The sequence below is a fragment of the Oncorhynchus masou genome, chromosome 31 (assembly GCF_036934945.1).
Source record: "Oncorhynchus masou masou isolate Uvic2021 chromosome 31, UVic_Omas_1.1, whole genome shotgun sequence".
Lineage (NCBI taxonomy): Eukaryota > Metazoa > Chordata > Actinopteri > Salmoniformes > Salmonidae > Oncorhynchus > Oncorhynchus masou.
Genome location: NC_088242.1, coordinates 66,420,254 through 66,445,699, shown reverse-complemented (window position 1 = coordinate 66,445,699; position 25,446 = coordinate 66,420,254). Strand labels below are relative to the sequence as shown.

The following is a 25,446-nucleotide window of genomic DNA, read 5'->3' as shown; positions in this document are numbered from 1 at the left end:
TGAGGAAGACACATTTCAGTTAAATAAATTCAGTTGGACAACTGACTAGGTATCCCCCTTTTCCTATGTTTTTATAGAAGCAGCAATTGAAACCCAAAGTGTGATAACTGAAATTCTGAGAAAATTGTTTTTTTAAATCCCAAATAAATAGAACATATTGTTAATGTAATAAAACATGACATTAAAATCAATCACGACAGGGTCAGAAATGTTATGACAAAAACCATGTGCCTACACTTAATTCAAACCACTCCGCCCCATTCTGTGTTTACATGTGTTCAAAAATTCCATAACTGCTTCACTGGCTGACTCCAAACACAGTTCACTGCAACGGACTGGTCTAACACACCATTCCCTTACGGTCATTAAAACCGTTCATTGCGACAGTTTAACACTAGGAACTCCTCTGACATTGTCATCTCAAAAATAGCATCTATGGAGTATAAAGCAGAACCTTATTAGGCCTTATTAGTGTGAACTATTATGTAGTTCACACTTACAACACAATGCAAACTACTTCCTGCATTAACCTGAGCTTGGACATCCGTTACTGACAAGTCCCCCTTAGCTTGTCACATACAAGCAACAAAAGACGACACTACATTACTACTCCATGTAGTAACAACCATGTAGTAACACTGCACATTACATGGTCACGAGAGATCACTGGCTACAAAAGATGCTAGCAATAACATATACAACATTTCAGTTCAAAACATCTTATGCATGTTTATAATTAGCTTATATCACACATGCTCATAGCTTAAAACTGAGCATTTCCGTTATTTTGTTGTGGTTGAACAACTACAGATGTCTGAGTAAAACAATAACAAAAGAGGAATAACATCCATACCACAATACCGGGCTGTTTGCAATGCGTCATTGGTTAGACTTATTTACATACCAGTAATGTTACTGCTGATATTTACAAAGAAGTGCCAATACAACGGAGTGATACTAGTGTCCTAAACACAATGTTATACTATTATATCCTCTTAGTATAAATAGATTGTTTTTATACATCCTTAGAAAATTGTGTTAGGTTCAAGCTCTGTGTAGGAGAACTGTAATTACAGTGCACTCGGAAAGTATTCAGACCCCTTCCCTTTATCCAGTTACGTTACAGCCTTATTCTCAAATGGTTTAAACATTTTTCCCCCCATCAATCAATCTACACACAATACCCCATAATGACAAAGTAAAATGCACTGTATTTACTGGACTGCAGGAATGTGTACTCCCACTACCTCAAAGCCTCTCCTGACTGATAAGGTGATCTGCATGAAGAAGTACGGAGAAATCCTGGGTGATGGAAAAGTACATCTTTGTGGCAGGTGGATGCATCCTGTCAGTAACAGTGGATAGAGCCATAGTTACTAAATCCGAGGGGATACAGCCCCAATTTATGAATATGATGAGAATGAGAGACGTTGTGTAGATCTGGTGAGTTCATTGAATCAATACATTTGTGACGGAGAAGTCCGTCACTGGCCGCAGGCAGAGTTTGGTACACTAACAGGCTGACTACACCGCTCGAGTCGCGTGCGATGCAAAATAAATTTAGAAATCTATATTATTCAATAATTGCACCCACACTGCTCGCGAGCGTCTGTGTTGCCAAGGGCTAAAATAGAAGTCAGTTCTATTTGTGATGCAGATCACGCTGCAAGTCCTTCCTCTCCCATCTCCCCGTTAGTTTATGGAAGCAGCTACCCACGTGCCTTCTCCAAAATACCCACATGGGTAAATGAAAGACGAACGAGGTCAGTGGCGGTAATGCACCTAATTTATGAAAGTTGCCAATCGCAATATAAAGTCAAGAGAAGGAAAATGCCTAGAAGGAGGAGATGACTAGAAACGATTCGGTTGACCGTTTTATGTGCGGATTAATTGACCGGTGACCAAACAGTGAAGCAATTGTGTGAGAAAGAAGAAGAGGAGTTTAAAAGAGTGTATAAAGGTTAAAAGAGGTGATAGTGGGATGTTACACTCCAGAGTCTATATGTCAGACATATGTGTATAGGTGGCAGGGAAGTCAGGCGCAGGAGAGTCAAGCGGAGTGTAAAATGGAGTCTTTTAATAATGTCCAAGTAACATGCTCCATAACACTAAATAGAAAAATTAATATAAACAAATATGGGTACGAAGACCCGTCTCGCACCTATACAAAAAACACTACACTGACAATAAACAATCTCTGACAAAGACATGAGGAGAAACAGAGGGTTAAATACACAACAGGTAATGAATGGGATTGAAAACAGGTGTGTAGGAAGACAAGACAGAACCAATGGAAAATGAAAAATGGATCAATAATGGCAAGAAGACCGGTGACGTCGAACGCCGAGCACCGCCCGAACAAGGAGAGGCAACGACTTCGGCAGAAGTCATGACACAATAACCCACAGCAAAAGCTGGGCCCCTATGCAACTGTGTAAATGGTTACATTAGAAAAAACATCAGTCAATTCAAAACCATAGACAATAGTTAAGACAAACAAAATTGGAAACGAAGCAGAAAGCGGTAAGGAGTAGTTCAATAGATACAGTACATTTAAATTTTGGTGAACATTGGTGATGACTGATATATTTTTTAATTTGGAAGCATTACATATTAACCTCAAAATAAAGACATACATGAATGTGCAGTAAATTAATATACAACGGAGATTGGAAATAAATACACGAAGTGGTCTGCCTGTGAAAATAAGTTTTGTTTTGTCTGTAATCAAAACCTTTTTGTTCACCTGGTAAAATAATGTTAGAGGGAAAGAGAGGTAAAAGCATAGAAGATATGTTAAAGGGAAACTAGTGTTAGAGTGGAAGAGAAATGTACTGGGTGATGATGATTGAGATGGCTTTCCAGTTGGAAAGGGTGGAAAAGTGAGTTGAAGGAAAACATACAGTTGAAGTCGGAAGTTTACATAAACCTTAGCCAAATACATTTAAACTTAGTTTTTCACAATTCCTGACATTCAATACTTGTAAAAGTTCACTGTCTTAGGTAAGTTAGGATGACCACTTATTTTAAGAATGTGAAATGTCAGAATAATAGTAGAGAATAATATATTTTCAGCTTTCATTTCTTTCATCACATTCCCAGTGGGTCAGAAGTTTACATACACTCAATTAGTATTTGGTAGCATTGCCTTTAAATTGTTTAACTTGAGTCAAACGTTTCAGGTAGCCTTCCACAAGCTTCCCACAATAAGTTGGGTGAATTTTGGCCCATTCCTCCTGACAGAGCTGGTATAACTGAGTCAGGTTTGTAGGCCTCCTTGCTCGCACAGACATTTTCAGTTTTTCCCACAAATTTTCTATAGGATTGAGGTCAGGGCTTTGTGGTGGCCACTCCAATACCATGACTGTTGTCCTTAAGCCATTTTGCCACAACTTTGGAAGTCATTGTCCATTTGGAAGACCCATTTTCAACCAAGCGTTAACTTCCTGAACGATGTCTTGTGATGTTACTTCAATATATCCACATAATTTCCCCTCCACATGATGCACTCTATTTTGAAGTGCACCAGTGCTTCACGGTTGGGATGGTGAACTTCGGCTTGCAAGCCTCCCCTTTTTCCTCCAAACATAACGATGGTCATTACGGCCAAACATTCCAACTAGACCAGAGGACATTTCTCCATAAAGTACAATCTTTGTCCCCATGTGCAGTTGCAAACCGTAGTCTGGCTTTTTTTTAAATGGCAGTTTTGGAGCAGTGGCTTCTTCCTTGCTAAGCAGCCTTTCAGGTTATGTCGATATAGGACTCGTTTTTACTGTGGATATAGATACTTTTGTACCGGTTTCCTCCAGCATCTTCACAAGGTCCTTTGCTGTTGTTCTGGGATTGACTTGAACGTACTTTGGTGTGAAAAGTGCATCTCTAGGAGACAGAACGCATCTCCTTCCTGAGCGGTAGGATGGCTGCGTGGTCCCATGGTGTTTATACTTGCGTAGAATTGTTCAGATTGTACAGATGAACGTGGTACCTTCTGGCGTTTGGAAATTGCTCCCAAGGATGAACCAGGAGGTCTACAATGTTTTTTCGGAGGTCTTGGCTGATTTATTTTGATTTTACGATAATGTCAAGCAAGGAGGCACTGAGGTTGAAGGTAGGCCTTGAAATACATCCACAGGTACACCTCCAATTGACTCAAATGATGTCAATTAGCCTATCAGAAGCTTCTAAAGCCATGACAATTTTCTGGAATTTTCCAAGCTGTTTGAAGACACAGTCAACTTAGTGTATGTAAACTTCTGACCCACTAGAATTGTGACAGAGTGAATTATAAGTGAAATAATCTGTCTGTAAACATTTGTTGAAAAAATTACTTAGGACATTTACTTTGAGCATGACACAACTGACTTGCCAAAACTATAGTTTGTTAACAAGAAATTTGTGGAGTGGTTGAAAAACAATTTTAAGTGACTCCAACCTAAGTGTATGTAAACTTCAACTGTATGTATACTACTGAAAGTAGAAGACAGTGAGTTCGGAGTAGAAAGAAAGGAAACGGAAAGATTCATGTTACTCATGGTTTATCAATTGAAGTCAAGTGTAATGAGTATTGACAGTATAGTTCCTAATATGTTATTAGTAGCTTTCAGCAAGCACTCTAATAATGCAATATTTTAGCAATTTGAAGCAAATGTTCTCATACAAGGTCACATGATGAATATGAGTGTTGACAGCATCTGCAGTCTATTGATATGCTCCCATTACATGAAATTGTCCCAAATTGAATTAAACCGATCCAAAGTCTGTGAAACTAAACAAAAGCTGATAATCCAGCACAGGCTTCTTATTTGATCTCCCAGGGACAGAAAGTACAGAACTCAAGCCATACATCAATGCAACAGGTCTAGACTACAAAGATTACCAGTGAAAGAAACTTTTGCACATCTTTCTTACATCCATCGTTTTTTGAATTTTCTAATGCTCCATGACTGTCCAGCTTTAATTTTTGCCCGTAAATGATTGGAGATTACCAAACAAATTTAGTTGGGATTACTCATATCGATGTCGCCAACTAAACTGACTTTTTGGGATGTGAAGAAGGATTTTATCTAACGACACTACATGTTATAGCTGGGACCCTTTGGATGACAAATCAGATGTGGTGCGCCGTCCTCAAACAATCGCATGGCGTGTTTTCGCTGTAATAGCTACTGTAAATCGGACAGTGCAGTTAGATTAACAAGAATTTAAGTTTTCAGTTGATATCAGACACTTATAAATGTTTAAAATCCATAATATTTATGATTATTTATTGAATTACGCACCCTCCAGTCTCACCGGAAGTTGTCCCGCTAGCGGGACCCCGATCCTTTTAGCCGAGCAGTGATTCAAGAAGCAGTGGTCTAAGGCACCAGAGACTCTGGGTTAGATATACTGGTAAAGTTACCAGATAGATGAAAAAAAATCTACCAGCCACTCAGAATACTTACCAGTCATAATAACATCAAAAACCACAACAACAAAAAACTACTCTGTTTAGTTTTTCCAGGTTCACTCAAAATCTATTCTTTTTTTATTTAAAACATATATATTTGATGTTCCAAGTCCATAACAATGATTAAAACCACATCAGGAGATCACTTGAGGCCAGGAGAAGAAAAGAAAATATATTTTACTTGGCATCGCTAACTGGCTACACAAAGTGGTAGACAGGCATTCCCATGCAGTTCTCTTCAGAAAGCTACAAGAACTACAAATCGCTGGTGCATTCTTTACAATATTAAAGAATCTGTGCTCACTTTTTTCTCTAGGGCACTCAAACAATTGCACAGTGAAGCCTATCATTACAACAATTATTATCTGGGTGATTTCTTTCCCCCCTGGTCGCACTGGTGCTTCCAAAATAAAATGTTAGGTCCCACAGCAAAATATCAAAGAACACCTAATAGACCCCTGGTGATACCCGTCCTCCGTGACCAGTCTTCACATACCGGCTTTGTCTGGAGCTGGGAGGCTGGAAAGCATGTCTGGTCTATTCTAGTCTGTGAGGGAAGAGATGGGCCTCAGTGTACATGGGGTTGGGGTGGGTGTTGTACACTGCTCAAAAAAATAAAGGGAACACTTAAACAACACAATGTAACTCCAAGTCAATCACACTTATGTGAAATCAAACTGTCCACTTAGGAAGCAACACTGATTGACAATAAATGTCACACACTGTTGTGCAAATGGAATAGACAACAGGTGGAAATTATAGGCAATTAGCAAGACACCCCCAATAAAGGAGTGGTTCTGCAGGTGATAACAACAGACCACTTCTCAGTTCCTATGATTCCTGGCTGATGGAGACAGGCCAGTACATCAGGAGACGTGGAGGAGGCCGTAGAAGGGCAACAACCCAGCAGCAGGACCGCTACCTCCGCCTTTGTGCAAGGAGGAGCACTGCCAGAGCACTGCAAAATGACCTCCAGCAGGCCACAACTATGCATGTGTCTGCTCAAACGGTCAGAAACAGACTCCATGAGGGTGGTATGAGGGCCCGACATCCACAGGTAGGAGTTGTGCTTACAGCCCAACACCGTGCAGAACATTTGGCATTTGCCAGAGAACACCAAGATTCTGCTGCCTGCAACATCCTCCAGCATGACCGGTTTGGCGGTGGGTCAGTCATGGTGTGGGGTGGCATTTCTTTGGGGGGCCGCACAGCCCTCCATGTGCTCGCCAGAGGTAGCCTGACTGCCATTAAGTACCGAAATGAGATACTCAGACCCCTTGTGAAACCATATGCTGGTGCGGTTGGCCCTGGGTTCCTCCTAATGCAAGACAAGACCTCATGTGGCTGGAGTGTGTCAGCAGTTCCTGCAAGAGGAAGGCATTGATACTATGGACTGGCCCGCCCATTCCCCAGACCTGAATCCAATTGAACACATCTGGGACATCATGTCTCGCTCCATCCACCAAGGCCACGTTGCACCACAGACTGTCCAGGAGTTGGCGGATGCTTTAGTCCAGGTCTGGGAGGAGATCCCTCAGGAGACCATCCGCCACCTCATCAGGAGCATGCCCAGGCGTTGTAGGGAGGTCATACAGGCACGTGGAGGCCACACACACACTACTGAGCCTCATTTTGACTTGTTTTAAGGACATTACATCAAAGTTGGATCAGCCTGTAGTGTGGTTTTCCACTTTAATTTTGAGTGTGACTCCAAATCCAGACCTCCATGGGTTGATAGATTTGATTTCCATTGATAATTTGTGTGTGATTGTTGTCAGCACATTCAACTATGTAAAGAAAAAAGCATTTAATAAGAATATTTCATTCATTCAGATCAAGGATGTGTTATTTTAGTGTTCCCTTTATTTTTTTGAGCAGTGTATAACCTAGACTATGTCTGGGGAATAAAGCCTTGTGCTTTAGTTTTACTGATCATGGGACAGCTTTAATAACCGTATGAGGGGAATTCAGCCCCTCCCAGTATAGTGCCTCCTAGGGTTGGGTGGTATTGACTTTTGGAATTTCATACCATTCCTGTACCATACCAGGGATATACGGTGTTACCACACAATGAGCAATATTTCATTCAAAAAACATATTTATTTTCATACGCACAAAAAAAAATGTAGGCAGCGGGGATCTTGATCCAGGAGGGGATTGTCTCCTCTGTACCCAAGAAGCTTGATCTTGCAAGCTAGCAAGTTAGCAAACCAAATGCATCGCTGGAGCCGAGCTGGAGATCATTTATTTTGCAGATCTTAAGATAGTTAACTTATACTTATCAGCAATGGTGTAGCACGCACCACTTTATGTTTGTGACAAAGATTTGACATGTAGAGTTCGAGAGGGAGCATAAAATAAAGAAAATGCAAGAATATATCCTGAGGCAATAGAAAATCAAATGTGCAGCTTGATTGGTTATATGCTTTATGTCTGAATCCTGGGGAGATATTAGTCACATGCCACTATCAGAATAATCTCTGTAGAATGGATAGAGTGTGGTAGGGGAGACAGAAGGGACTAAGTGGGGGGGGGGGGGGGAGGAGGGGATAGAAGATGGATAGATAGAGAGCTGAAGAAACAGGCCTTGGCAGGCCAGCCTGCTGCACTTCACACAGGAGATTAGAAATTCATCAGTCAGGAATCTGACCCATTTTAAATTCACAAAAGCAATGAGCTCAGGGGGTGGACTGAGCATGTGCAGAATTCTCTCTCTGGGCTGAGGAGGGGGAAGGGCTGTGATAGCAACATCTCCACATTCTTGGTATGTGTGGGATCTGTGATTGTTATGACAGACTCAGAGAGTGTCAATATAAAGACAGTGCATTCGGAAAGCATTCAGACCCCTTGACTTTTTCCACTTTCCACCTATCAGGCCTTCATGGTAGTGGCTAAATGGAAGCCATTTCTCAGTAAAAGGCACAACAGCCCACTTGGAGTTTGCCAAAAGGCACCAAAAGACTCTCAAACCATGAGAAACAAGATTCTCTGGTCTAATGAAACCAACATAGAACTCGTTGGCCTGAATGCCAAGCGTCAGGTCTGGAGGAAACCTGGCACCATCCCTACGGTGAAGCACGGTGGTGTCAGCATCATGCTGTGGGGATGTTTTTCAGCGGCAGGGACTGGGAGACTAGTCAGGATCAAGGCAAAGATGAAGGGAGCAAAGTAAAGAGAGATCCTTGAAGAAAACCTGCTCCAGAGTGCCCAGGACCTCAAACTGGGGCGAAGGTTCACCGAACAAATACCGTAAGCACACAGCCATGACAATGCAGGAGTGGCTTCAGGACAAGTCTCTGAATGTCCTTGAGTGGCTCAGCCAGAGCCCGGGACTTGAACCCGATCGAACATCCCTGGAGAGACCTGAAAATATCTGTCCAGCGACGCTCCCCATCCAACCTGAGAGCTTGAGAGGATCTGCAGAGAATAATGGGAGAAATTCGCCAAATACAGCTGTGCCAAGTTTGTAGTGTCATACCAAAGACACCAGACTGTAATCGCTGCCAAAGGTGCTTCAACAAAGTACTGAGTAAAGGGGCTGAATACTTATTTAAATTCAATATCTGTTTTTAATTTTTAATAAATGTTTGCTTTGTCATTATGGGGTAGTGTGTGTAGATGGATTAAATTATTTTCCTTCATCAAATTTTTGAAAAAGGCCGTAACGTAACAAAATGTGGAAAGTCAAGGGGTCTGAATACTTTCCGAATGCACTGTATATGGTAATTTTTTATATACAGGGTAAAGTTGATCATTTCATAACCAACCTTTGTGAATTATCATCTGAGTGGAGAAATGTCTGATGTGGAGCAGAAAGTTAATTTATTCTGCATTAACGTGAGACACATTACTAGCTTACACGTTTAATCAGCAAAAATGACAAATTAGTGGGTGATTTTCTTCAACTTGAAGTTGTAATTTAACATCATGACCTTCAAGACAAAACATGCAACACAGCTCTGTGTGACTGTACGAGTAAAGGATAAACACATTGTGAAACACTTGTCAAACCAATACCACAATGAGGAAGAACACATTCTTTACATAAAAATAAATAAAAAACATCACAAAATGAGGAAGTGTGGGGCCACTCTAGCGCCCTTCCTCTGACCAGAAAGAATCTAAACAATTAAAAGGGAAAAAAGCTGTGGCTGTGACTCAGGAGACTGAATCAGGGAGGAAATCACTCTGGCTGTGGGCCACGAGATTCTACTGAGACGTGAACAGTCACCGGTGTTGTGGTGGCATAGACCCATGTAGTAGGTACTAAACGGTCAATATGAACACATCGTCAAATTCCATTTAAAAAGCTTTGCTGCATTGTGCATTAATGAAGATGACCCTTATATTCAGGAAGGGGTCCATCCTGATTGAAAATATATTGTTGTCACTAGGGCTGGGACAATACCAGAATCCAAATATTTTTTCCATGGCAAAAATGAAAACATGAAGCAGGCCACACACTCTGGTTCTTTAAAAACCTGCGGTATGTAAAATAGTGTGCTATAGCCTGGAAAATTAATCCATTTGACTCTGGATGACAAAATAATGACGTTTGTTTCCGACATTAGAGATGTTTTCCTAAACAAGTTAAAGCCCCTGTGTTTTGTTTCCTTGTCACAATATTGGTACTGTCACAACCCTAGTCAGCTCTGTAACATTGCTATTGGCAACGGGCTAGATCTCAAAGAGGAAATGCCAGGAACTCGACTAACGAGATAAGGCCTATAATAAATACAAAGGTGAGGGTTCGGAAGAACAAAAGAGACATTGCACTCGTGTACTAAACTAATATCAGGAGGATTATTAGCAACAATTTTACAACAGATATTTGATACGGCTTTGAGATACAGCACGCGCATTGGCCATTGCATAGGCCTCATTGGGCGGTAGGCTACAACTGCAATGTTTTTTAGGATATTACATTTATTAATAGACGGCTACTAGCAGTGGGTATAATATTTAGAGTTGGCAATCTAGCTCATGTTTTTTTAGTTTCCACTTACTCAGTTGGTGAATTACCCCTTAATAAATTAGCCTATGATATCAGTGCACGTAAAGTTGCATCACCAGAACACGGCAATGCGAAGGGACACGCTGGGATGACTGTGACTGATTTAAAACACCTGAGGGTGTGTCACCGGTGACACACAGTTTGTCCAAATGCCCTGACTGTGACTCAGACCGCATGACAGTACCACAGTCACAGGAAGGAAAGATAGGTAGGTAGACTTATGGGCCTAGACCTCAGTAGTCATGAAGAGAGGGATTTGAGGATACACGTTTATTAAATAGATAGTATTGAGATGCAGGTAGCCTAGTAGTTAGTGTTGGGCCAGTAAACGAAAGGCCTAGTTAAATAAAGGTAAAATCAATTAAAAATTAAAAGGCCCATGCTCTTACCTGCAGCTCACACCATGCCACCTCCACTGTGGTCTCTGTGTCCAGGCCCTTGTAGACAGTCTTGAAGGAACCACGTCCAATCTCAATGTCAAACTTCAGGAAACGCCCATCCGGCGACGTTCCTACCGCTTTCGTCTCTGCTTCCTCGATGTCATCCTGCACCTTTTTCTCCGCCTCTCTCTGTTCAGCCTCCGCCCGGGCTTTCTCCTTCTCTTCCTCCCCCTCTTCCCTCTCTTTCACTTCACCGCCAATCCCAGGTTCTGTCGTATGGCTTGGCGGTTGGGCAGCTAGACTGTATGCTGGCTGAGTCACTACTGCTTCCCTATCACAGATATCTTGTACTACGGCAGCCTCCTGCTCTACAGACACATCTACCTTCACTTCTCCTCCTTCACTCTCCGTCACAGTCACACGGGGTGCAGGTCTTGAGGTGGGGGGTGGACCGGCAGGATGGGACACATCTTGCACGGGGGGTACAATGGGCGCGAAGATAGGGATTGTACTGGGTAATGGGAGGTCAAGGGCGGTGGCATTAGAGTCGCTGATGACGCTGCGGCGGAAGAATGGTCGATATTCGGCGGTGCAGCGATCGCGCTCCATGGTGTGGTGGCGGTGCCTCACCTCCACTGCCACCCTTTCACCAACAAGTGAGTCCGAGCCAGATCCGTTGTTTACGTTGCCATTACCACTCTTGGAAAGGGGAGCCAGGAACTTCACCATCTTGTCGTTGGGCTCTTCCGACATCCCACCACCCAACGTGAGAGTGAGCGGATACGATACAACAGAGAAAAGGGAAGTCAAACTTCCTCCATACGGGTTTTGGAATTAAACAAATCTATCTGGTCGAAAAAAAAAGGTTTTTATTTTTAAATCAGACTGCCACTAAACAGGAGCTTGTTTTGCAGATCTCCCCTCTCCTATTCCTAGCTGTGTGCCTGTTGCTTTAAAACAGTCTGCAGGTATACAGGGCTCCGCGTCTGGATGGAGGGTGTTCTTTTGTAGATGGAAATGAACAGAACACCGTCACGGAACAGGAAAAGCTGATGCTGATACACAAGACCCTTTAGATACACACCATCCATGCTGCAAGAAACCAGGTACAACCGCAATCCATCATAAGGAGCCACCAGGGTGGGGGAAAGAGCTAGACTCTGCTCCAGGCACTGAGCTTCACTGCAGGCAACGACAGGCCACACACTGCCAGCTGAGATCAAGTGTCACTGCAGGGGGAAAGAAGCAGGGAGAGATGAGATCAGCATAACAAAATCCAGGGGGGAAAGGAAAACTGGCGAGTTGAGGGTTTGGTCAGAAAATCTAGAATTCCTGACTTATCAGGCCAAACTCCCACAATGAGTGCAAAGAGGTTTGAGGAATGTCTGTTTAAAAAAAGTTGTTAAGAAGCAGTACATTAGAGTGAACATCTGTAGCTACCTTGTTGTGGTGGTCAAGTGGCAGACAGTTATCTCAAGCTTTACAGTACACAGCAGAGTAACAGTGATTCAACTCGGTAACTAAATATCACAATATTTACACATAATACGACTGTAGCTTCATTGGCTTGAACGTTGTAGTCGACTGCATTCAACGCCAAACCAAAAGCAGCTTTGAAACACTACAAGGTTTTATGCAACCCTCTGTCCTAGATATGTCACACTGTTATGGGTCTAAACCACATTGATTAAACCCCCTAGAGTCGATTGACACACCTGTGCCTCACAAAGTGACGTCATTTTGAATAGCTCCCTGTGTGTTTATGCTAGAGACTTACTGTTTGTTGTCGTGGCTGCAACTCAAGGCCCTCTTTCCGCCGATATAAAGTTTACGCCTATTCCATAACATGGGAGCTTGTGAAAGTGGCCTTTTTCTACACGAGGATCCAGACAAGAAAATTGTCTCGAAACCGTCTGTAAAACCCGAACCGTCTGAGCTACAAACTAATATGTGACAGTGTCGGTAGCTTGGCTGTACGACAACAATCGTCTCAACTCTATCACTGACTTTGTCATTTTGAGGAGGTCATCTCACAAAACCGAATGTCCAGACCGAACCGTCAGAGTTACACACCAATATCGAAAGGGGAGACTCACAAACAAAGGTGTCGGTTGTTCTGCTCTAAGACGCACACAATCTTCAGGGGAGTAAGTACCGGGCTGTAAAACATGAATAGGGGATAAAATGTGCCAAAAATAATATGACCAAACATGGGTGTACATTTATTTTTTCTAAGTTCTTTTCCCTCTCAGATGTAGATCTCACTTCAAAACCTTGTTCCTTATTATTTATTTACTTTGTTTTGTCATATATGAATGTGTTATTCAATACATTTCCATTAAATGCCATATTCAATATTTAATCAGTTATTTTGTATATATATATATATATATATGCAGTCGACTCACACACAACAAAAATATAAATGCAACAATTTCAAAGAGTTACAGTTCATATACAGAAAATTGGTCAATTGAAATGAATTCATTAGGCCCAAATCTATGGATTTCACATGACTGGGAATAAAGACATGCATCTGTTGGTCACATACCTTGTGACCAACAGAAAACCAGTCAGTGGATCAGAAAACCAGTCAGTATCGGCTGTTGATTGTGGCCTGTGGAATGTTGTTCCACTCCTCTTCAATGGCTATGCGAAGTCGCTGGATATTGCCGGGAACTGGAACACACTGTTGTACACGTTGATCCAGAGCATCCCAAACATGCGCAACAGTGTGACATGTCTGCTGAGTACACAGGCAATGGAAGAACTGGGACATTTTCAGCTTCCAGGAATTGTATACAGATCCTTGCAACATGGGGTTGTGCATTATCATGCATGAGGTGATGGTGGGGGATGAATGTCAAGACAATGGGGCTCTGGATCTCTGTGCACTCAAATTGCCATTGATAAAATGCAATTATGTTGGTTGTCCGTAGCTTATGGCTGCCCATACCATAACCCTACCGCCACCATGGGGTATTCTGTCCACAACGTTGACATCAGCAAACCGCTCACCCACACACCTGGTTTGCAGTTGTGAGGCGTTTGAACATACTGCCAAATTCTCAAATTACGTGGGAGGTGGCTTATGGTAGAAAATTAACATTAAATTCTCTGGTAACAGCTCTGGTGGACATTCCTGCAGTCAGCATGCCAATTGCACACGCTTGAAACATATGTGGCATTGTGTTGTGTGACAAAACTGGACATTTTAGTCTTTAGTTGTCCCCAGCACAACATGCACCTGTGATCATGCTGTTTAATCGGCTTCTTGATGTGCCACTGTAACGGATGTGAATCGGCTAGCTAGTTAGTGGTGGTGCGCGCTAAATAGCGCTTCAATCGGTGACGTCACTTGCCCTGAGACCTTGAAGTAGTGGTTCCCCTTGCTCTGCAAGGGCCGCGGCTTTTGTGGAGCGATGGGTAACGATGCTTCGTGGGTGACTGTTGTTTTGTGCAGAGGGTCCCTGGTTCGCGCCCGGCGATGGGACGGTCTAAAGTTATACTGTTACACCACACCTGACAAGTGGACAAGTGGATTTTGGCAAAGGAGAAATGCTCACTTTTTCTGGGATCTTTTTGGGTTCAGAGTTTGATAAATCAGAGGTTAAAGATTACTTCTTAGCTGTTCATTTTCTCGAACTCTAAAGTAACAACCTTGATTATAGCTAACGTCATAACTAGTTGAACACGTTGTTATTCCCAACCTCGTGAAAGTGAAATGATTTAATTTCCCTAAAAGCAACTTGATATTAAAGGAGTGCCTTTGATTTTACGGCCTACACATGCGCAGTTCGGCCGAGACGACAGTTACACCTATTTATATAGGAATTTAGCAAGCCAACGTCGCCTGCAATCAAAGATGTTACAACTGTGATTGAGGATTTATATTGGATTAACAGTTTTCCCCTAACTTTCTCTCTATTTTCCCCTAAAATGACATACTCAAATCTAACTGCCTGTGCTCAGGCTCTGAAGCAAGAATATGTATATTCTTGGTACCATTTGAAAGGAAACACTTTGAAGTTTGTGGAAATTTAAATTGAATGTAGGAGACTATAACACAATCGATTTGGTAGAAGAAGATACAAAGAAAAAAAACGTTAAAAAAATAAATCTATCGTCTTTTTATTTATTTTTCTGTATAGTCTTTCGACAAACGTTAGCTACTAGTTAGTTAGCTCCACATCATTCCATGGCGACTGCGCAGTTAGCTAGCTAGTATTATTAACTTACCTAAAAATGAGTGATAGAAATATAAAAAGTTTCTAAACCCAAAGCCGCAACATTGCAAGACCTCCGGGATGAGAAACAGACCAATCAAACCAGAGAAGTGAACAATTCTTACTTGGTTGTTAATTTTCTCAAAATCTAAAGGCGCAACCTAGATTGAAGCAAATTTCTTAAGTGGTTTAACATCTTATTACTCCAACCTCGTGAAACTCACCAACTGGCACGTTTTCATTTTCGTAAAAAAATAACTTTATATCACAGGAGTGCCTTTGAGTTGACAGACTGCACATGCGCAGTTCGGCGCGAGACGACCGTTAGACCCGACGACGTGTTTCTACGCATGAGCTAAGGTAGCCAAGGTCCCCATGGTATAGCCAACTAGTGTGGTCGGAGAAGCAGTTAGCCTACCTTCAAACAGTACTGTCTTTGGAAATATCTCATCGTTAGCTAACTACTTTAAGTTACCGAGTTACGATGGCGACTAGCAACTTAAGTGAGCTACCCCAACTTGATAAAATAACAATTGATTAACGTTTGTCAAATTACATTATCGTGAAATCGAAACGATAACTAACACAAAACAACAATAATAATAATAATAATACAAAGACAAAAAACGAAGATGAGATTTGGCACTTGACTGTTTGAAATCTTGTCTGATTCGCGTTGGCTAGCTGGAGCGAGAGTTCTTTGTTAGCCCATCTCCGCATAGAACATCGAAGGACAGTTCCGCGTTGCCAAAACTGCGATTTCTCTCCCGCTCATAGAATGCTAATACTAATAGAAATACGTTAATCTGTCGTTTCATTTACCGTTGTGTGGTCAAGTTTCCATCCATAAGTAGCCATCAAGCTGTGAGAAAACTCCGAGACATTTGTTTACCCAAGAAGGTCCTTGCCAAAGGAGCCGGTTGGAGCCTTCCAAACACAAACAGGCAGCGTTGATTCTTCTTCTTTGGGTTTATTGGCGAACTACACGAAAAAATGTACATTGTCACCACCAACTGGACAGGGGTGAAAAATTCACTAAAGAAACGTAAATTCCACTGTCTCCAGGAAAGATCAAATTAACATTATTCCACACAAACTACGAAACAAAAACGGTGTGTGTGTGTGGGCCAGTGACTTTAAAAAAAAAATGGATTTCATTTTAAATGTAAGCTGTATCATAACAAAATGTGGAAAAGTCAAATGGTCTGAATAGTTTCTAAAGACACTGTTCATCATTGGTACTGACTCGTGTGGTCCCATCCTGTCGAGCCTGAGCAGGGGATTTGAGGTTTCAAATGACTGAAGGAGCGGGAATATTTACAGTGTATTTACAGTATAATATGTACGGTGCCTTCAGAAAGTATTCAGACCCTTTGACTTTTTCCACATTTTGTTGTGATACAGCTTAAATTTAAAAATATATATATATTTTTTATTGTCACTGGCCCATACACACACAATACCCCATAATGTCAAAGTGGAATTATGTTTCTTTTACGAATTCATAAAAAGCTGAAATGTCTTTTGTCAATAACTATTCAACCCCTTTGTTCTGGCATGCCAAAATACATTCAGGAGTAAATATGTGCTTAGCAAGTCACATAATCAGCTGATTGGACTGTGTGCAATAATAGTGTTTAAAATGTTTTTTTAGTGACTACCTCATCTCTGTACCCCACACATGCAATTACAGTGCCTTGCGAAAGTATTCGGCCCCCTTGAACTTTGCGACCTTTTGCCACATTTCAGGCTTCGAACATAAAGATATAAAACTCATTTAGGTCAACATTGGATCATTCAGAGATCCTCACTGAACTTCTGGAGAGAGTTTGCTGCACTGAAAGTAAAGGGGCTGAATCATTTTGCAAACACAATTTTTCAGTTTTTGATTTGTTAAAAAAGTTTGAAATATCCAATAAATGTCGTTCCACTCCATGATTGTGTCCCACTTGTTGTTGATTCTTCACAAAAAAATACAGTTTTATATCTTTATGTTTGAAGCCTGAAATGTGGCAAAAGGTCGCAAAGTTCAAGGGTGCCGAATACTTTCGCAAGGCACTGTATCTGTAAGGTCCCTCAGTCGAGCAGTACATTTCAAACACAGATTCAACCATAAAGACCAGGGAAGTTTTCCAATGCCTCACAAAGAAGGGCACCTATTGGTAGATGGGTTAAAAACAATTGGGGATTGATCAACAACTCTGTAGTTATTCCTCAATTCTAACCTAATTGACAGAGTGAAAAGGAAGCCTGTAAAGAATACAAATATTCCAAAACATGCATCCTGTTTGCAACAAGGCATTAAAGTAATACTGCAAAAAAATGTGGAAAGGAACTTTTTGTCCTGAAAACAAAGTGTAATGATTGGGGCAAATCCATTACAACACATTAGTACCACTCTCCATATTTTCAAGCATAGTGTTGGCTGCATCACGTTATGGGTATGCTTGTAATTGTTAAGGACTGAGGAGTTTTCAGGATAACAAATAAATGGAATGAAGTAGGCAAAACAATCCAAGTGAGGAACGCTCTTAGAGACAGACTTACCCATAAAAACTCGCAGCTGTAATCACTGCCAAAGTTGCTTCCACAAAGTATTGTATGTACATTTTATATTTCTAGTTATCTAAAAAATACATTTCATTTTCAATACATTTGCAAAAACATGTTTTCACTGTCACCCATCAACCAAAATTGATTTCATTTTAAATGCAGGGTGTAACACAACAAAATGTGTAAAAAGTCAAGGGGTCTGAATACTTTCTGAAGCCACTGTACATCATTGGTACTGACTCATGTGGTCCCACCCTGTCGAGCCTGAGCAGGGGATTTTAGGTTTCAAATGACTGAAGGAGCGGGAATAAATATATATATCGTTTTTTTTCTCATTTTTTTGTAGTTTGTGTGGAATAATGTTAATTTGATTTTTCCTGTAGACAGTGGAATTGACTTTTCTTTAGTGAATTTTTCACACCTGTTGGTGGTGACAATACACATTTTTGCGTGTAGTTCTCCAATAAACCCAAAGAAGAAGAATCAACGCTGCCTTTCTGTGTTTAGAAGGCCACCAATCCTCTCCTTGGCAAGGACCTAGTATGTGTAGATAGATGAGAAAAAAATAGAGTACATTTAATCCATTTTTAATTCAGGTATGAAAACTTTCTGAAGTTTGGAAATTAATCCGACCCCTTGACTTTTTCTACATTTTGTTACCTTATAGCCTTATTTTAAAATGTATTTTAAAAAAATATCCTCAGCAATCTATGCACAATACCTCATAATGACAAAGAGAATACAGTTTTTTTTGCAAATGTATTAAAAATAAAAAACTGAAATACCTTATTTACATAAGTATTCAGACCCTTTGCTATGAGAATCGAAATTGAGCTCAGGTGCATCCTTTTTCCGTTGATCATCCTTGAGATGTTTTTACAACTTGATTGGAGTACACCTGTGGTAAATTCAATTGATTGGACATTATTTGTAAAGGCACACACCTGTCTATATAAGGTCTCACAGTTGACAGTGCATGTTGGAGCAAAAACCAAGCCATGAGGTCGAAGGAATTGTCTCTAGAGCTCCAAGACAGGATTGTGTCGAGGCACAGATCTGGGGAAGAGTACCAAAAAATGTCTGCAGCATTGAAGATCCCCAAGAACACAGTAGCCTCCATCATTCTTAAATGGGAGAATGTTGGAACCACCAAGACTCTTCCTAGAGCTGGCCACCTACCCAAACTGGGCAATTGGGGAAGAAGGGCCTTGTTCAGGAAGGTGACCAAGAACCCGATGGTCACTCTGACAGAGCTCTAGAGTTCCTCTGTGGAGATTGGAGAACCTTCCAGAAGGACAACCATCTCTGCGGCACTCCACCAATCAGGCCTTTATGGTAGAATGGCCAGATGGAAGCCACTCCTCAGTAAAAGAAACATGACAGCCCACTTGGAATTTGCCAAAAGGCAGCTAAAGACAACTAAGACCATGAGAAATAAGATTCACTGGTCTGATGAAACCAACATTGAAATCTTTGGCCTGAATGCCAAGCGATACGTCTGGAGGTAACCTGCCACCATCCCTATGGAACATTTCTGGGATCATTTATTTCAGCTCATGAAACCTGTTATGTTTATATTTTTGTTCAGTGTAGTTCAGCTGCAGAAACAATGATGTCAATCTTTCTTGAACACTTTTCAATTTGTGCAGTGCCATTTATCACCATTGCTATAAAAGCGACAAAGTCCACTTTCTTCAGCATACTCTCGTGCCACCCGAGGCCTAGAACCTCCTCCTTCCCGCTAATGACAGCAGTTTGCTAGCTAGTTAAAAACTGGGCACTCCTCCGAATTCATCCTGCTTGTGGCTACATAAGCTACTACTATGTGTGAGCTATGGTCATTCGACTCAATGGCCTGAAATGTAGGCACCATGGCTTGCCAGTGATCATCAATGAATACTGCAACCTCACATAAACACTAAAGTTACAGTGCAAGTTAGGAGAACTACCGTAGCAGGTTAGGAGAATAAAATTAAGGTGAGGAAAGGGGTTAGCTTTGCTAAAATGTATAGCTGGTTTGGATAATTAACGTGGCAGGTTAGTAGAATGAGGTTAAAGTTTGGAAAAAGGTTAAGGTTAGGCTTAGCTAAAATGATACAGTTAAACAATAAACTGGTCATGCATCGCAATCAGCCACGCAAAACGGTCTTGAGTGGCAAGAAATCTCCCCAATTAGATGATCCGCTTTCAATACACCCACTTCTGTTGACAAGCCCACTTTCATACACACTCCAAGAATGCAGATATAACAATGAGCCAGATATTCCACCAGATGTATAAATTTGAAGCAACCGGTTGGCGGTTCCACTAACTACCAAATATGGTGATGAGAGGAATCCCAGTGGCAGGCAGTTGGGGAAGATGAAGCTGACATTCTGCAAATGTTCTTATCGATTAAACAGGTTTCTGTTTCCAAAACTAGAAACGGAAACAAACAAAGTAGACTGTGTTTTGTAGACTTCACTCTTTGCCAACGTTTTAAAAAATTGCGAGAAGGAGTGCAAGGGAATATTGCGTAATTGCAAACGGGGTAGGCGTGCCATAAAGGAAATATGTAAATTAATGCTAGAATGCGTCAATAGGATCTCACTAGCTCGTGCTTGGCTCTGCCCACCTGCTTTCTTGTTCTGCCCACTATGATGCGACCGGATTTGGTCTATCTTGGGTTAGTTATAACAATCTTTGGCTAAATATTTGGCGCTGTCCCTGCCATACTATTGGCCTACTGTCCTGTCCACTGCTGCTCCAGAAAAACACGAAGACCCGGTGTAAACCATTTGATGATGAAAAAGTAAACAAGACCACCCCCTTCAGGTGAAAATTAAATGTAGGCAGAGTTTTAGAATGCATAATGTTCCGTTATCTATGTATCATGACACGTTCGTGATAATGTAGAAGAGAAAATCACGCAAGACAACAATGACAAAACGGGACAAAACATACCAAGAATTTGAGTAGACATTCTACAGGGAAAGTTCAATCGCTTTTGTTTCAAGGAACAGTGGACTTGAGGCCTCACTTTTATCATAAGGGCCTCTAGCCACTTCGTAGGTCGCATGCCAGGCCAACTGTCTCTCTAGACTACGCCTAGCCCACGAATTCATAGTTTTTTTTCAATATGGCCCATGCGGTGATTGAGTTTGACACCCTGTTTTAGACAGTTGGGTTGCCTCCAATGATTTATATGTACATTAGAACAGGGGTTCCCAAACTTTTTAATTTGGGGTCCCCCTTCCAGCATTGGGGAACATCCCGTACCCCGCCTGCGCGCTCCACGTCTATATCTACGGGCACAAGCACTGTTCATGACATAAACTGTAAACAGCCCTCGTTGGTGGAGAGAATTTTGAAGGTTTAATGTTTAATTCCTACAATACTACACATTTTGTCATGGGGTGCAAAGAAAATGTTGCAACTGTGAAGCCCATTTTCTTGCAATTCTATACCATGTCTAATTTGTATTCATTTGATATTTGAGTGACAAAAGAATTACAACAATATCTATGGGCAGAACAACCTAAATAAAAAAACGTTTGCTGACATGGGCTAGTTGATGACAAGATATAAATAGCTCTCTAAGGTCTGCAATGACTAACATGACAAGAGGAACTGATGGTGCACTACCCAATTTAGAAATAGCACCTTGTGCGTTCTCAGTGGTGCTATAGTGGATCAGGTTGAGAGCTTCAAGTTCCTTGGGGTCCACATCACCAACAAACTATCATAGTCCAAACACACCATGACAGTTGTGAAGAGGGCACCACAATGCCCATTTCCCCTTAGGAGACTGAAATGATTTGGCATGGGTCCTCGGATCCTCAAAAAGTTTGACAGCTGCACCATTGACAGCATCCTGAGTGGTTGCATCCCCGCCTGGTATGGCAACTGCTCGGCATCCAACCGCAAGGAGCTACAGGCCATCATTGTAAATAAGAATTTCTTCCTAACTGACTTGCCTAGTTAAATAAAAGATTCAATTAAAAATATATTTAAAAAAATACAGAGGGTAGTGCGTTCGGCCCAGTACATCACTGGGGCCAAGCTTCCTGCCATCAGGACCTCTATACCAGACGGTGTCAGAGTAAGGCCCTAAAAATGGCCAAAGTCTCCAGCCAACCTAGACTGTTCTCTCTGCTACCACATGGCAAGCAGTACCAAGAACGCCAAGTCTAGGTCCAAAAGGCATCTTAACAGCTTCTACCCCCAAGCCATAAGACTGCTGAACAGCTAATCAATTGGCTACCTGAACTATTTGCATTTACCCCGCCCCCATTTTTTTTACTCTTCTGCTACTCACTGTTTATTAACTATGCATAGTTACTTTACACCTACCTACATGTACCGTACCAGTCAAAAGATTGGACACACCTACACATTCAATGGGTTTTCTTTATTTTAAAATATTTTCTACATTGTAGAATAATAGTGAAGACATCGACACTGAAATACTACATAATTCAATATGTGTTAACCAAAAAAGTGTTAAACAAATCAAAAAATATTTTAAATTTGAGCTTCTTCAAAGTAGCCACCCTTTGCCTTGATGACAGCTTTGCACGCTCTTTGGTATTCTCTCAACCAGCATCACCTGGAATGCTTTCCCAACAGACTTAAAGGAGTTCCCACATATGCTGAGCACTTGTTGACTGCTTTTCCTTCACTCTGCGGTCCAACTCATCCCAAACCATCTCAATTGGGTTGAGGTCGGGTGATTGTGGATTCCAGGTCATCTGATGCATCACTCCACCACTCTCCTTCTTGGTCAAATAGCCCTTACACAGCCTGGAGGTGTGTTGGGTCATTGTCCTGTTTAAAAACAAATGATAGTCGCACTAAGCGCGAACCAGATGGGATGGAGTATCGCTGCAGAATGCTGTGGCAACCAAGCTGGTCAAGTGTGCCTTTAATTCTAAATAAATCACAGACCATCACACCCCCACACCATCACACCACGTCCTCCATGCTTCACGGTGGGAATCTCACATGTGGAGATCATCCGTTCACCTACTCTGCGTCTCACAGAGAGACCGCCGTTGGAACCAAAAATCTCAAATTTGGGCTCATCAGACCAAAGGACAGATTTCCACCGGTCTAATATCCATTACTTGTGTTTCTTGGCCCAAGCAAGTCTCTTCTTATTATTGGTGTCCTTTAGTAATGGTTTCTTTGCCACAATTTGACAATGAAGGCCCGATTCACACAGTCTCCTCTGAACAGTTGATGTTGAGATGTGTCTGTTACTTGAACTCTGTGAAGCATTGATTTGGGCTGCAATTTCTTAGGCTGGTAACTGTAATGAACTTATCCTCTGCAGCAGAGGTCTTCCTTTTCTGTTGCAGTCCTCATGAGAGCCAGTTTCATCATAGTGCTTGATGGGTTTTTTTGCGACTGCACTTGAAGAATTGTTCAAAGTTCTTGAAATGTTCTGTATTGACTGACCTTCATGTCTTAAAGTAATGATGGACTGTTGTTTCTCTTTGCTTATTTGAGCTGTTCTTGCCATTATATGGACTTGCTCTTTTACCAAATAGGGCTATCTTCTGTATATCACCCCTACCTTGTCACAACACAATTGGCTAGTTCAAACGAAGACTCAGAGTTACCTCTGCTGTAGAGGAACTCCTTCTTGATGTCATCAGACCAGAGACTCTTGTTTCTCATGGTCTTAGTCTTTAGGTGCCTTTTGGCAAATTCCAAGCGGGCTGTCATGTGCCTTATTACTGAGGAGTGGCTTCCGTCTGTCCACACTACCATGAAAGGCCTGATTGGTGGAGTGCTGCAGAGATGGTTGTTCTTCTGTTTCTCCCATCTCCACACAGGAACTCTAGAGCTCTGTCAGAGTGACCATCGGGTTCTTGGTCACCTGCCTGAACAAGGCCCTTGGTGGTTCCAAACATCTTCAATTTAAGAATGATGGAGGCCACTGTGTTTTGGTCTGACATGCACTGTTAACTGTGAGACCTTATATAGACAGGTGTTTGCCTTTCCAAATCATGTCCAATAAATTGAATTTACCACAGGTGGACTCCAATCAAGTTGTAAAAGCATCTTAAGGATGATCAATGGAAACAGGATGCACCTGTGCTCAATTTCGATTCTCAAAGCAAAGGGTCTGAAGACTTATGTAAATAAGGTATTTCAGTTTTTAATATTTAATACATTTGCAAAAATTAAAAAAAAAATGTTTTTGCTTTGTCGTTATGGGGTATTGTGCATAGATTGCTAAGGATTTTTTTATTTATTTAATCACCCTACCACTGAGGGGATTAGATTAAGCTGGACCTGCTGCCCGTGTGGGCGGAGTTTGCACCGGGTGGACAAAAAAATAAATGCATCATGTAAAGTGTTGGTCCCATGTTTCATGAGCTGAAATAAAAGATCCCAGAAATGTTCTATATGCATAAAAAGCTTATTTCTCTCAAATTTTGTGCACACATTTGTTTAACTCCGTTAATGAGCATTTTTCCTTTGCCAAGATAATCCCTTCACCTGACAGGTGTGGCATATCAAGAAGCTGATTAAACAGCATGATCATTACACAGGTGCACCTTGTGCTGGGGACAATAAAAGGCCACTCTAACATGTGCAGTTTTGTCACACAACGCAATGCCACAGATGTCTCAAGTTTTGAGGGAGTGTGCAATTGGCATGCTGACTGTAGGAATGTCCACCAGAGCTGTTGCCAAATAATTTAATGTTAATTTATTTACCTTAAATCATCTCCAACATCATTTTAGGGAATTTGGCAGTATGTCCAACCCGCCTCACAACCGCAAACCACATGTATGTGTCATGTGGGCAAGCAGTTTGCTGATGTAAATGTTGTGAACAGAGTGCCCCATGGTGGAGATGGGGTTATGGTATGGGCAGGCATAAGCTACGGACAACAAACACAATTGCACAGATATATCGTGACGAGATCTTGAGGACCAATGCAAGGCCCATTTTTTAAGCTAATTGTGACCAACAGATGCATATCTGTATTCCCAGTCATGTGAAATCCAAAGATTAAGGCCTAATGTATTCGTTTCAATTGACTGATTTCCTCATATGAACTGTAACTCGGTAAAATATTTGAAATTGTTTCATGTTACATTTATATTTTTGTTCAGAATATGTTATGGAAAATAGATATTAACAGTATTACCGTGCGGCTCAGATTACTGTTCGATTTAAGCTGGGAAGGCCTCCCTCACCGGTTTTGTCCCCTTAAATTACATGCCATAGCCCGGTACAACACAGGCTAGCTCAGCAGAATCCCCTCAGTGCCTCAGAATCAGTTGAGGCCACCTCCTCTATCTTACTCTTTATGGTTTTTCAGATGGCCATTTTAACCTGCCCTAACAAGCAGTTCATGAGGCAGTCCATCTGCCTGTTTGCCACGCTGTACTTGGGCCCCCAACATACAGCTGCAGGGTCCGCTCCATGCCCAGCCCCTCACACCACCTATCTAGGACCATGACCGAGAGATAGAGGGAGAGAGAGAAAGTAAAAAATAAAATAAAAATGTCAAATAAGATTTACCTAGCATAGGTCTAGACCTATCCAAGGAGAATGCCCACTGGCTTCATAACCAAACCGAGGAATTATGTCAGGTATCAAACATCTGACAATTTTTTTTTTAAAGGAAATTAATTCATTATACCATCCTCCTCTTGGTGATTGCAACCCTAAAATTGGTTCTCAAACACTTTAGGCCTATCTGGTGAAACAGTTATAGGCTACACAAAATAACACACTTAGGTAAAAAGGCTAGTAAATTAATTGTAACGTAAACCGACTTTCTTTACATTATGGTATGTCGTCGGGAACACGCCTTTG

The 25,446-nt window shown here is 41.5% G+C and overlaps 1 protein-coding gene across 1 annotated transcript in view; it reads right to left on the bottom strand.

The window, feature by feature from the left end:
* LOC135524287 (serine/threonine-protein kinase WNK1-like) overlaps nucleotides 1-16,041 on the bottom strand; it is a 49,192-nt gene extending 33,151 nt beyond the window's left edge. The window contains 3 exon segments of the mRNA XM_064951703.1: nucleotides 10,856-12,075; nucleotides 12,943-13,005; nucleotides 15,895-16,041. Coding sequence (XP_064807775.1) covers nucleotides 10,856-11,599 — 744 coding nt within the window. The 5' untranslated portion in view covers nucleotides 11,600-12,075; nucleotides 12,943-13,005; nucleotides 15,895-16,041.
* Between the last annotated feature and the right edge of the window lie 9,405 nt (nucleotides 16,042-25,446).